Here is an 11,726-nt window from a genome sequence, read left to right on the forward strand (position 1 = left end):
CAACATGCCCAGCGGCACCCCGCTTACCCCATTTACTAGCCTCCCAGGACACTTTGCACCGGAATTTCGACACGCCAGCAGAATCTGTGCGCGCTTGTCCAAAACGCCTATGGAGGACTGTATGTGCTCTGGCGACCAAACACGTACAAAGCCAAAGGCAGCTGTCGGTGGTCAAGGGTCTCAAGGAACACGCATGGGATCAGTATGGGATCTTTGGTGGTCGACTTTTCTTGTTCAGGTGCTACGTGCTTCACCATCACGTTTCAAAAAGCCTTTGCGTCGGGGAAGGAATTGCAAGCATGGTGGCGATTGGCCGTTTTTGTGGCTGGCCTTCAGAAGGAACAAGACAACGACAACCCCCGCCTCTAGGTTTGGCACGCGTCGCTAACGTTGATGAAGTAGGACATTCCCTGAACCCTGCCTGTTCTGTTGATCGACCAAACAAACTCACACGACGTCCGACGCGTTGAAACGCGTGCTTGTTGCGTACCAGCACGACCAGATCCACGTCCACTCGAATTTCTTGCAGCAGCCTTGCCAACGTGATGACGTCTACTTGAACGTGTGCGCATGCGTTGGTGTTGGGAGAACATGTCCCTCTCGTTCCTCGGCCCACCAGACAGAAGGACAGGAGCCTGTCCCGGTCCGCTCGTCGATGTCTCTCCCTGCTCGAGTGTGTGTTTTCCGTTCAAAACAGTTGATGCCCGTTTCTTTTTCCTTCCTCTTTTGGCTGACTCTGAATTACGGTACAATCAACCAACCGGTTCCTTGACAATGTTACGCCTTGTGACGTTGCACTAGTTACACTTTCCACACACTTTTATACCTGTTTGACACACTTTTGATACACTTTTATACCTGTTTGACACACTTTTGACATACTTTTGACAATGATTGTACCGTCGTGGCTGGGATCGCCATGTATCCACTTTTCCGCTCCTTGATGATTTGGTTGGGGCTCTGGATGGATTGCTTCGCTTCCACACACACACACACACACACACACACACACACACACACACTTGGCGGAACGAAAAGGGTGCAGGGGCAAGGTACGGGCAGGGAGCGCCTCACGGTTTGTTCTGGCTTTGCGCGGTGGATCTGCACACGCTAACATTGGCACAGAAGTGAACGCGACGCGTTGAGGTCCTCTCTTGGCGCGTTGTCTGCGCTGTGTGGCTGCGTGTCAATCAAGTCGCCACTTGCAAGCCCCAACCCGCACGATTTTCCTTTTTGCTGCATCTTATTTTACCATTTGCGCGTTTGCTTTTGTACCACTCGGATCGTGTGTCGTTTTACGCCCTCTCCGATCGTGGTCGGGCCCGACCACACCTTGCTGTGCGCTCGCCGTCCGGGAACATCAACAAGCCAGCCAATCAAAACATCAACACACACGACCCCCTGCTGCTGTTGCTGCTGCAACAGAGAACAACCACAGAGGCCGCCCCGCCCCACCGGTGCTTTCAATCTCGGGGCACCATTGATCGTCTGCACGCGCGCCCAGCTCGCTGCCTTTCCTTCGTCTGGGTGGGCAGCGTTGCCCTCGTTCTTCTTTTCGTTACCACCGGCCCGGCCATTGCATAGCCTCCCCTCGCCTCACACCTACCACCAGGCTCAGTCTCCCCGAGACCCCCGTTGCTGACGGCATTGCAACACCCACACAAGTGTCGCCATGGCTTCCCCCTCCCCCTCGGCCTCTGCTTCCCCACCCACATCTCCCCCAGCAGCGGGAAGAACACCATCCCGTCGCATCGTCGTACAACCCCCTCCACCGCTGGCCAGCATCCGAGAAGTGGATGATGGTGAGTTTCATTTTACCCCCGTTCCTCGTCGCCCCGAATCACTCGCCAGCCCCCACACCTATCCGATCTGATCTGACCGCCACCTCTGCCCGCTTGCTCGCTGGCCCATGTTTTTCGATACAAGAGCAAACCCCGACCCACAACAGCACCGCCAGCGCCAACGCAAGCATGCCTCCACACGAGTCCCGTACGTCCCGACGTCCACCACGAAGCCTTGTCCAATCAGGCCAAAGGCCTTCGACATCTGGCTGCTTCCCCTCTGCCCCACCTCAGGCCCCACCCATCTCATCTAAAAGTCATCTAACCCCTGCCCCTCGTGTGTGTGCCCGGCCATACATCCCAACTCTCAGACAAAAATCCACATCGGCGTGTGCGCATGCGGCCTGACCCTCTGACCGACGTGATGGATACCAGCGCTTCCCCCTCTACTGCCTCACCTCATCGTCGGGTACGTTCTCGTCACACATCGAGGCCCCTGCCGCCTTTGTTGCTGCCCGCGCGGCACATACCCGATCCATACCTGTACTGCCCCAGACGCACCCTGCCTGGGACAGTCTGACTCGGCCGTGACGCTTGACAATTCGTGATAGGATCCCAGTGCGTCATCTTCACAGCCCACTCAAGTGTGGGGATTTCCTCGGGCCTATCATATTGAAGATACCATCAGCCTCGGCCCCTCCTCCACCCCACAAGCTGTTGCCCACCATGCGCTCATCACCGAGAACGGCGAACGCTGTACGTCCTCAAACATCCGCATTGGCTCCTGGGGAACCACCAAACTCCAAAGCCATGTGCCTCATCGTGGCTGCCGCTTGCCGCGCTTTGCGTAGTTGGCTTTGAAGATATGCTCGAGCCTAGCTCTGGCCTGATGCCACCCACCGCCTCAAGTACCCGCTCGCGAGGCCATCGCCGCTCTGCCAGCGCCAACAGCGAGTTGCTCTATGACAACCTCACCTCCGCCGTCAACCCCACATCAAGCCTGCGCCAGCCCAACACACCCCATGCCAGAAGTGCTCTCAACGATCTGCTCTTTACCCGGCCTGTCTCGCGCACCTCGAGCGCCACCCGCACCGCCAGCGCTTCAGCCGGAACACCCTTTGCCACCCCTCCCACCACGCCCGTCCCCGTTTCTACCCTCCTGCAAACCAGCCTCCCCATCGACTCCGCCCATACCTCCGCCTTCTCGCGAACCCCCTCAACCCGCGTCATGAGCAACTGCATCGGCCGTGATATCCTCAAGCGTATGGATGCAGCCGCCGCCCGCTGCCCCCCCATTGACCCAGAGCAAATTCATGATCGCGAAGTTCGACGACGTCTGCGAGAGATGAACGTCTTCATTCTTGACAACTCGCTGCGCGAGACGGTTGTTGGGGCCGTACATGGTCACTCCGTTTCCAAAAAGCGCGAAATCTTTCGCTGGGTTCACGCCTGCAACTTCAATTACACCATCGTCGCCAGTCTGGGACCCGAGTGGCGTGTCGACGAAGACTTTATGGCTTATCTTCGCGACGAGTACTACAATGCCGCCAACCTCCCCCAGCGCATGCCGTCTCAAGACTATGCGGGCCCGGACATTGATCCCCTTGAACGCTGTTTCGTCTTTTGTGAGCTTGCCGACACCATCTCCTCGGCCGGCCACATCTACGTCAACGACGAAGATGCGCCCATTACCCTCCAAAAATCTATCGACCTCGGCTTTCACAATATGATTGTCGAGGTCGACCTTGCCCGCATCATGATGCTTGACCACCTACTCCAACCCGAGTTTCGCTGGAACGAAATTTACGATCGGCTTGACTTTGAGAGCCTGCATAGCGCAGCTGATGTGCCCCGGGACATTGCCATTGAGATTGAGCACGCCATTGCCCTCCGTTACGCTTCAGCCGTCAGCTTCGTCATTCAGAGGCACATTCTTCCCTGTTGCAAAAAGGGAATCAAGCCGAAAATCTTTGTCAACCTGCGCGACTTTCCCATTGCCATCCTCCGCTGCCCCGATCGCCTCTTTCGCTTTGTGGCTGCCCTGGCCGCAACGCACGAGCAGAACTGCTTGATTGGTCTCATGTATGAAGACCCCATGGGTGACTTCCTGCCCTCCGAGCTTGGCTATTGGACTCGTCTTTTGCGTGACACCATGGACAGCGCGGGCTGGGTGTCCAAGTTTCAACAAGACGAGAACCAGCTCGATGGCCTTCTTCTCACCCACATTCACGAACAGTGGGGAGCTGCTGACACGGCGCAGCTCATGTGCCTGGCCAACGGCGCCGATGGCGCGTGGTGCAGCGTCTGCACCGTTGGTGCCGCCATTGGGCATGCCTCCTCGGCCGTCCTTCTGGCCAATCTGGCCCGCATTGGCAATAAACATGTGCAAAACAAGTACCGCTCGCACCAGCTTTTGCCCGCCGCCCGCAATGTCCACTACTTGACCACCAACCGGCCCGTGCCCTCGCGACAAGTGGTCTACGGCACCATGGCGCTCGAGGCCGTCTTTGCCTTTCGCAACATTGCCGGTGGCATGGGTTACGACTTTGATCTCGACATCAACGGCTCTGGCGCAAAAACGGACAGCGACACGTTTACCGCTGCCGGCTTCTTTGGAATCGAGCCGCCTGTGCGCCTGACCGCGCTCAGCCCCCCGGCTCACTTTTTGCAGCGCTGCATCGAGTGCTACGGCAACCATCGTCTTTTCCAAGACCCCATTTTTGGCCAGCGACTCAAGGAGCGGGCCTTGGCATGCGAGCGGGCTCAACAAGCCATCGAGTACTCTACACCCCTGGGCTTGCATCAGCTGCTCAAAGAGGTGCTGGCCGAACCGGCCTACGCCCGCACCTGCAAGTGCCAAGCCCTCGAGTCGTGCGACAGACCTGGATGCTCGGAACAGCAAGTCGTGGCCATGGCTCTTCAGGAGCATCGCGTCCTCACCGCCCCTGCTCGTCAACTGCTCACCCAAACGTGCATCTACTTTTTGCACTGCCGCGATGCTTTCAAGAACCCCCACCCGCAATTTCGCTCCCATTTTTGTCAACAGATTGAGGGTGTGGGTCAAGTCATTAGCCTCAACGCTTTTGTGGCTGGGTTTTTGCACAAGTACTTTGCCGACTTTGATTTTTTCGATCTATCGCATCTGCTCTTCTTCAACATCAGCCGAAATGGGGAGGTACCCACGCCCGAGCGAGCACCGTACGACCTCTACCTGCCCCTGGAAGAGTGGGCAACCTGGTGTGCGTACAGCTTGTACCAGCACGGCTTCCGAATTCCCACCGTCGATGAGTTGCATCAAGACACGCTTCGCTACGTGGTGCTGGCCCAAACGCTGCATCACCGAAAGCAGCGACAACAGCCACAACCAGGCAATTCGCACGCGCCATCCTCCGCGGCCGATGACGCACAGACTGTCGAGTGTCAGCTCAACGCGCAGGAATGGTATGACGTTCTGAACGTCTCAAGCTCAGAATTCTCGTTTGAGCCCGCGCCGCATCAACGCCAGGCCCAGCGCCACGTGACCATCCGTGTCCGCGTCGCCGACGCAAAGGTTGCCTTGCCTGTGTGCACCCTACTGGATGATCAAATGCGTCAGTCCATGTTCGACCAACACACCTTGACCCGCGTGAAGCGTGCCCGCTCCGAAGGAGAGCGCACGGCCCCACGGCCCTCCACAAGCAGTGATACCCACAGCCCACCGCAGCGACGCAGGCGCAGCTCTGCCTTGGTGGATTTTATTCGAAGAAGCATTTTTCGTCGCCGCTCCTCTCGAACAAATCCCGGGCAAGAGGACCGCGAAGCAGGCTCTGTGGTCTCTGAGCCCACCTTGCCCCGCCACCGAAGCTCATCTCGCGATGAAAGGCTTAGCCATGCCGACACCTCATCGCTACTGTCCCGTGCCTCGGCACCCGTCCCCTTGAGTGCCGCTCGGCTCTCGCATCAGGATTTGGAGGCGGACTTGGTTGCCGAGTACCATCCTGCTACCACCCCTGCTGCCATCCCTGCCTGGTCCTGAGGATCTGAAGGCGCCACGCGCCCGCGCTGCCTCGTACATTGCTAGACCTCTCCGTGTGATCTCATTTTATTATTTCATCTTATTATTATCATGGCCACCATCACAGCACACGTGTGCGTGACCCATTCTCCTACTTACCCCACCACATCAGGCCAGCTCCTTGACACAGAGACCTGCGGTGAGGGTGCACATTATTCGCGCCCATAGACGTATCACATCATGAGACCATCATCCGATATCATACTCCTGAGCTCCAAGAGAATAATGTTATCATCATCTGCTTCATTTATTTCCAATGATTGTCATGCCTTGAAATCGAACTTTGAAATGGTCAAACCCGAGCCCACAAGGCTATGACTGCCATGCCGTAGGAACGTGTGCCCGTGGAACATGCCACATTTGAGCACGTTTTTTTCACGCGTATGGCGCCCAATCCCATCTCATGTCTCTCCAGACGCGCGACCGAACTGAATAAACGAACCTTAAGCAAGCAAGACATAAAGAAAAGCAAACTACAATATCTCTATAAACTCGTGTGAGAAGCCTACCTCCTCGAACGCATGAAAGCTCAAGCAGGGGTAGAAGAAGGAGCACGGGAAAGCGAGCGGCTGAGACGGAAAAAAAAGGGAAAAAAAGGTTAAAAAACATGAAAAAGAGAGAGAACAAAGGAAAGTGAGGACGATCACACAACACACACACTCACACAAAAAAAAAAAACGCTGACAATGCGTCTTTTCTGCATCACACGTGTGAACGCCACTTCTCTCCCTCTTTTCGCCTTTGAGCTGTCGACGTGAAACGGCAGCGCAGGCGGTGCATCGCGAGACCTTCTTCGAAGTTGTGGTGGCCTGGTGTGGATATTTCCTGTTTGCTTTTCCTTTAACGAGGTCTGTTTCAGACAGCCTGGGCCGTACTCTCCTTTGACGGTCGCAATGCCTCTGGTCTCGTTCATCTCGTCTTCCCTCACCCGCCCTTGCTGCGGCGGTGCTTGATTCAAACTGGTGGCGTCGTAGAACCAGGAGCCGCGGCAATGGATGTCCAGGCCGACTTCCATGATGCCTTTGTGCCTGGTCATGCGACGTTTGAGGACTTCAACACGGTACGCCTTCTCAGTCGTGCACCGCGCGCGAGCCACGACCGACTCACGCTGCATCTTGTGCTGCATCTTGTGCTGCATCTTGTGCTGCATCTCATGCCTTTTCTGCAGGCCTTGTCTTCGGCCTTGATTACTGGTACCAAGGCCAGCCATCAGCTGCCTAAGGTCAGATTGGGGGCTGTCGCTCTGGTGTTGCTGGTTGGGTTGCGCCTTCCTGACCACTCTTTCGATTTGCCCTGTGGCCTGAGCTAGAACCATGATCATGACTTTCACATGATGGAAGCCGGCTTTAAGGAACGGGCCATCAAGCTCCAAGACCGCCTCGCTCGCCTGTACGCCTGCACTGCATCTGCCCGCTAGAATCAGATGGCCAAGTTATGCTTCCTTGTGCTTAGCCGTCATCTCATGATGTCTCCTTCGGCTAGGTTGCACGCCTCCTTGGACGCCATTGGACCAGAAGGTGGAGTGGCTGCCGGCCTGCCTTCAGATTTGGACGATATTCACGATGCCCTATCCACATCACTTGATGCAGTCTATGAGCGCGTGGTTCGTCCTTTACCATGTTTTGCTCAACCACCGCAGCACGCCGTCTTGCTCGATGCTCATTTGTTTCCCCACCCTTTTGTGAATTTCTCTCGAATATTTTTCTGGGACACACAGGATATCGCTTGTGATGAGGTCCTCGGCGCTCGGGAGAAAGAGCGACAGGCTCTCAAGGTAAGGCAGCGCCCATTCTCAACCTTTGATTGTTCTGGAAGACCCCATCTCCGATACACGTGTCCTGATACGTGTTGGCGCTGGTCGATACCTCGTTCCTCGCCTGTTTATTTAAACCATAGTCAAGCACCTCCAGCACCACTCTGCAACGTCGCTCCGGTGCTTGGAATCAAAGCTCGGCGCGCAATGCAGTCACCGTCATGCATGCACAAAACGTGCAGCGCCCACAGGTGCGCATTGGCCTTATCCCTACCTTCTCAGATGTGCATGCCGCCCGGCCACCGACCGACCTCACATATCATGTTCTCTATCATCTCGGGTACAGCTTCGGTTCCAAGTGCCCGTGGATAACTCCGCAACGCCCTTTGTACCCCGACTGGTGGAAAAGCCCCATGCTTCGGTTTGTATCTCTGCCTGTGAAGCTTTCCGATTGCAAAGGACATACAGAGAGACACGCGATCTTCATTGAGCTTCTCAACTTTTTATGTTCTTCTCCTCAGGCTCCACTGGACCTGACCCTTGTGCCTGTGGGAAGCACTTCCACGGGTGGCGAAGCGGTGAGTTTAGCGTGTACTATAGCCAGCTCGTGAACCGGTGTGGGTTCTAAGCTTATCCAATCGTGACCTGGGCCTCCGGCTCAACTAGGACTCATTGATGGTCGACCACTTGGAGAAACTGGGCCTGCGGGATCAAGCAAACACTGGCTTTGACACATATTGCCCACATCCCTACTTGACAGAGCTCAACGAATTTGAGGTGCCACAACACCAGCTTCAACCGCACGAAGAGCGACTCTATGGTGACCTCGAGCAAACGACTTGCACCTGGGTTGGCACACGAGAGGCGCTCGTTGTACGTTTGAGCCTGACCTAACACAAGCGTTCTTCTGAGAACTGACGCTGCGCACACGATGCTCCACCTGCGCGCGAGCAGTGCCCCACCGTGCTCGTCGCATACTGCATTGACATGTGCTTCATGTCGGTAACTCTCCGAATAGGGCTTGATTGAGCGACTCAAAAGCGTTTCTGAACTTGCCATTGATCTTGAGGCGCACAGTTATCGCACCTATCAAGGCTTTACGTGCCTGATGCAGGTTCGTATCAGCGCCATTCCAAGGCCTGCAATCAAGAAGTTGTCGATCCTGCAGCCATGCCTGATTGGAACGTGCCATCCCCCTTTTTTTTTTTTGCTTGCTCCGTCTCCTTAGCTGTCGACGCGCAGCGAAGATTACCTGATTGACACGCTTGCCTTGCGTGATGACCTCAAGTTGCTCAACGTCATCTTTGCTGATCCTGCCATTCTCAAGGTGGGTGTACCTGCTCATCTGGGCTTGGCGACAAGAGGTGGTTTGAAAATGCATGGTGGTTGGCGAAACAAGCTGTGGTTTGAGCTCACCCGTTTTGCTGCTTTCCACCTCGGCCGTGACTGTCGAACATATGGCAACCCAGGTGTTGCATGGAGCAGATAGCGACATCTTGTGGCTACAGCGAGACCACAGCCTCTATATCGTGAACATGTTTGATACGGGACAAGCCACCCGTGTTTTGAACTTTCCTCGCCATTCGCTGGCCTGGCTCCTGCAACATTACTGCAATTTCAAGGCCGACAAAAAGTACCAGCTGGCCGACTGGCGAGTCCGCCCTCTTTCTGAGGAGATGCTTCACTACGCACGCTGCGACACCCATTTTCTGTTGTACATCTACGATCGATTGCAGTGCGTGACGTTCAGCCTGATCCCCCTTTGCCCTTCTTGTTCGTTCCACCTAAGAGTCGCTGGTGTTTTCATGCTCCATTCCTCACTCTACAACGTCCTGGTTTGGTCACGGGATAGCTCGGAGCTCTTGGCGCAAGGCAACGAGCAAGCCAATCTGCTTCGTGCCGTTTATCAACGCAGCAAAGGTCCGCCTTGGGACTCCACTGCTTGTGAGCCCATCTCATCATATTTTCGCGTGCAAGGACTGACTCGGTGCCACGCAAACCGATAGAACTCTGCTTGCAGCGGTATGAAAAGCCTTTCTACTCGCAGGCCACGGCCGAAGATGCACTGAACCGCATGAGCCGCAGCCTCGTGCCCTCGGCCGTCGAGCTCTTTATGGTGCGCGCACGCACATTCTTGTTTTCGAATCGGGCATCCATCGATTCGCTGGCCGGCCATGATTATCTTTGCTGTAACCTCTCACGAATCATTTCTGCTGATAGGCCTTGCATGCCTGGCGCGACCAGGTCGCACGCGACGAGGATGAGAGCCCCCGGTATGCGATCGTCCTCATGTTTACCTTACCTAACCGCCATGCTTTGCTGATATCTGATTGATTTGGGGCGGTCATCTTATCCTTGTGCAACACCAACAGCTATGTGTTACCGGATCACATGTTACTGGAGCTTGCCTCTCGAGCGCCGACAGAAACAGGCCAAATTCTAGCCTGTTGCCAGCCCATCCCACCGCTTGTGCGCGTCAATGTTCAACTCATTCAGGACGTGAGTCGGATCCCAGCTCGTCTTGCCTTGAATTGTGCACTTTTGCCGTCTGCCATGACCGCTCGCCTGACGCGTTGGCTGCAGATTATTCTCACCAAGGGTGAGGCCATTCACGCCATGATGGCGAGCAGCAACCGATTTTATGCTGCAGATGCCACCGATTTCCACGGTGGCCACGAGGAAACCGTCCGTCGTGTGCATCGATTTGACAAGCAATTCCTCGGTGCCCAGGTCAGACGGGTCGAAGCTTTTTTTGTTTCGAACAGCATCTTAGTTTTGTAATCCTGTTATGCTGTTATATTTTTTCCCTCGTGATCGGCTTTGAGGCTCATTGATGCTTTGGGGATGGCTCTTGGTAGGACCACGGTCACCTTTTCCGCAAGCCTTCACTCACGTTTGCTGTGCCCGCAAGTGCACCGGTTGCCAAGTCTCAGTACAAGGTATATTGATTTGCCGTTGAGGCTTTTAGGCTGCGCTCTTGACATTTTCAGCAACAGTCAATGACCCCGGCCTGGCATGGTATCCCCGTCTATTTAGGGCCGCAAGTTGGCGGCTGAAGTTCTTGCTTCTCTCGGCTCCGAGCGCATTTTTACGGAGGTGCCAGAAGAGCATCGCGGGGCGCTGGATCATGCAAAAGACTATGAAGCTCGTTTGGAAGCTTTGCGTCAGAAGGCGACCGATGCTGCAGCCGGGGCAGACGAAAGCACCGCGGGTTCAAACGCCGTTCCTGACGAGTCAAGCGCCGGGACGAATCGAGCGTCGGCCATTGCCATCAACGATAGTGATGACGACCTGGATATTGTGGCACTTGCTGATCGGCTCAACGCTTCTCCTCCAGAGCAAGGTATTATCACCGTCGTGGGATCAGAGTGGTGTGCTGATATTAATCCAGGCTCTTTGACGCGTGCCCAATCCCAGGTGATGAGCAGCCTTCCAAGAAGGGCAAGCACCCGAAGCAGGACAAGTCTCTGGTATGTTTATTTGCTTGCTCGCTCGAACAATCCTATGCTCATGACTCTAGCTCGGCCGGATCTCAATTGGGACAACTCTTGACAGAAGAAGACGGTTCAGGCAGCCGATGTGAAACGTTACGCTTACACAACTTCGGGCGAAGAATTTGCTCAAGGTTTGTTGGCAAGTTCTGCCATGTGGGCGGCCACCCTTTCAACTCATCTACCCCGGCCTTTGCAGGATCCTCTGCCGCACGAGCACAAGTGAATCCCATGGCATTAGGCGAATCCAAACCCAAGGTTAGTTTGGGGATGTCGCGATCACCGCCACCAACTTTGGTTGAATCGCTCAAAACCCAATGGTGCTTTGCTCAGAAATCCAAAAGGGACAATGGTAGCAAGACACGCAAGTCTGTGCACAAGAGCTTTTCTTTCAAGACAGGTCGTTAAATTGCAGACTTGTTGCAGCACTCTTCTCCCTCCCCCCTCCTTTTTTTTTTTTTTGGGCAAAAGCTGAGCCAGCTCCAATTCATGACAAGGTATTGGTACATCCGGATGTACAAAGAAAAACAACTGATTGCATGCAAATTGTGCTTGTTCTGTTTTTCGTTTTCCATCAAACATGTTCAATTCTTTCTATTCCCCGCGCGGCGGGAGAATGGTGGACTACCATGATGAGCAGGTGCAAG

General features: G+C 55.1%; 2 protein-coding genes across 2 annotated transcripts; both read left to right on the forward strand.

The window, feature by feature from the left end:
- Positions 1-1,970: 1,970 nt before the first annotated feature.
- On the forward strand, positions 1,971-5,796 carry MONBRDRAFT_27564 (uncharacterized protein; the record flags this gene model as incomplete). The annotated part of the gene is made up of 4 exons (XM_001747960.1): positions 1,971-1,989; positions 2,153-2,250; positions 2,393-2,537; positions 2,633-5,796. 4 exons carry the CDS (start codon positions 1,971-1,973, stop codon positions 5,794-5,796), a joined length of 3,426 nt encoding a protein of 1,141 aa, XP_001748012.1.
- A 1,030-nt stretch (positions 5,797-6,826) lies between these two features.
- Positions 6,827-11,487, forward strand: MONBRDRAFT_33488 (uncharacterized protein; the record flags this gene model as incomplete). The annotated part of the gene is made up of 22 exons (XM_001747961.1): positions 6,827-6,895; positions 7,004-7,057; positions 7,145-7,224; positions 7,318-7,438; positions 7,553-7,609; positions 7,732-7,839; positions 7,935-8,009; positions 8,110-8,166; positions 8,255-8,461; positions 8,607-8,702; positions 8,817-8,915; positions 9,058-9,323; positions 9,441-9,508; positions 9,595-9,704; positions 9,809-9,861; positions 9,961-10,087; positions 10,172-10,318; positions 10,447-10,527; positions 10,625-10,931; positions 11,006-11,058; positions 11,144-11,213; positions 11,279-11,487. 22 exons carry the CDS (start codon positions 6,827-6,829, stop codon positions 11,485-11,487), a joined length of 2,514 nt encoding a protein of 837 aa, XP_001748013.1.
- Positions 11,488-11,726: the final 239 nt, after the last annotated feature.

The sequence above is a fragment of the Monosiga brevicollis genome, genomic scaffold (assembly GCF_000002865.3).
Source record: "Monosiga brevicollis MX1 MONBRscaffold_20 genomic scaffold, whole genome shotgun sequence".
Classification (NCBI taxonomy): Eukaryota; class Choanoflagellata; order Craspedida; family Salpingoecidae; genus Monosiga; species Monosiga brevicollis.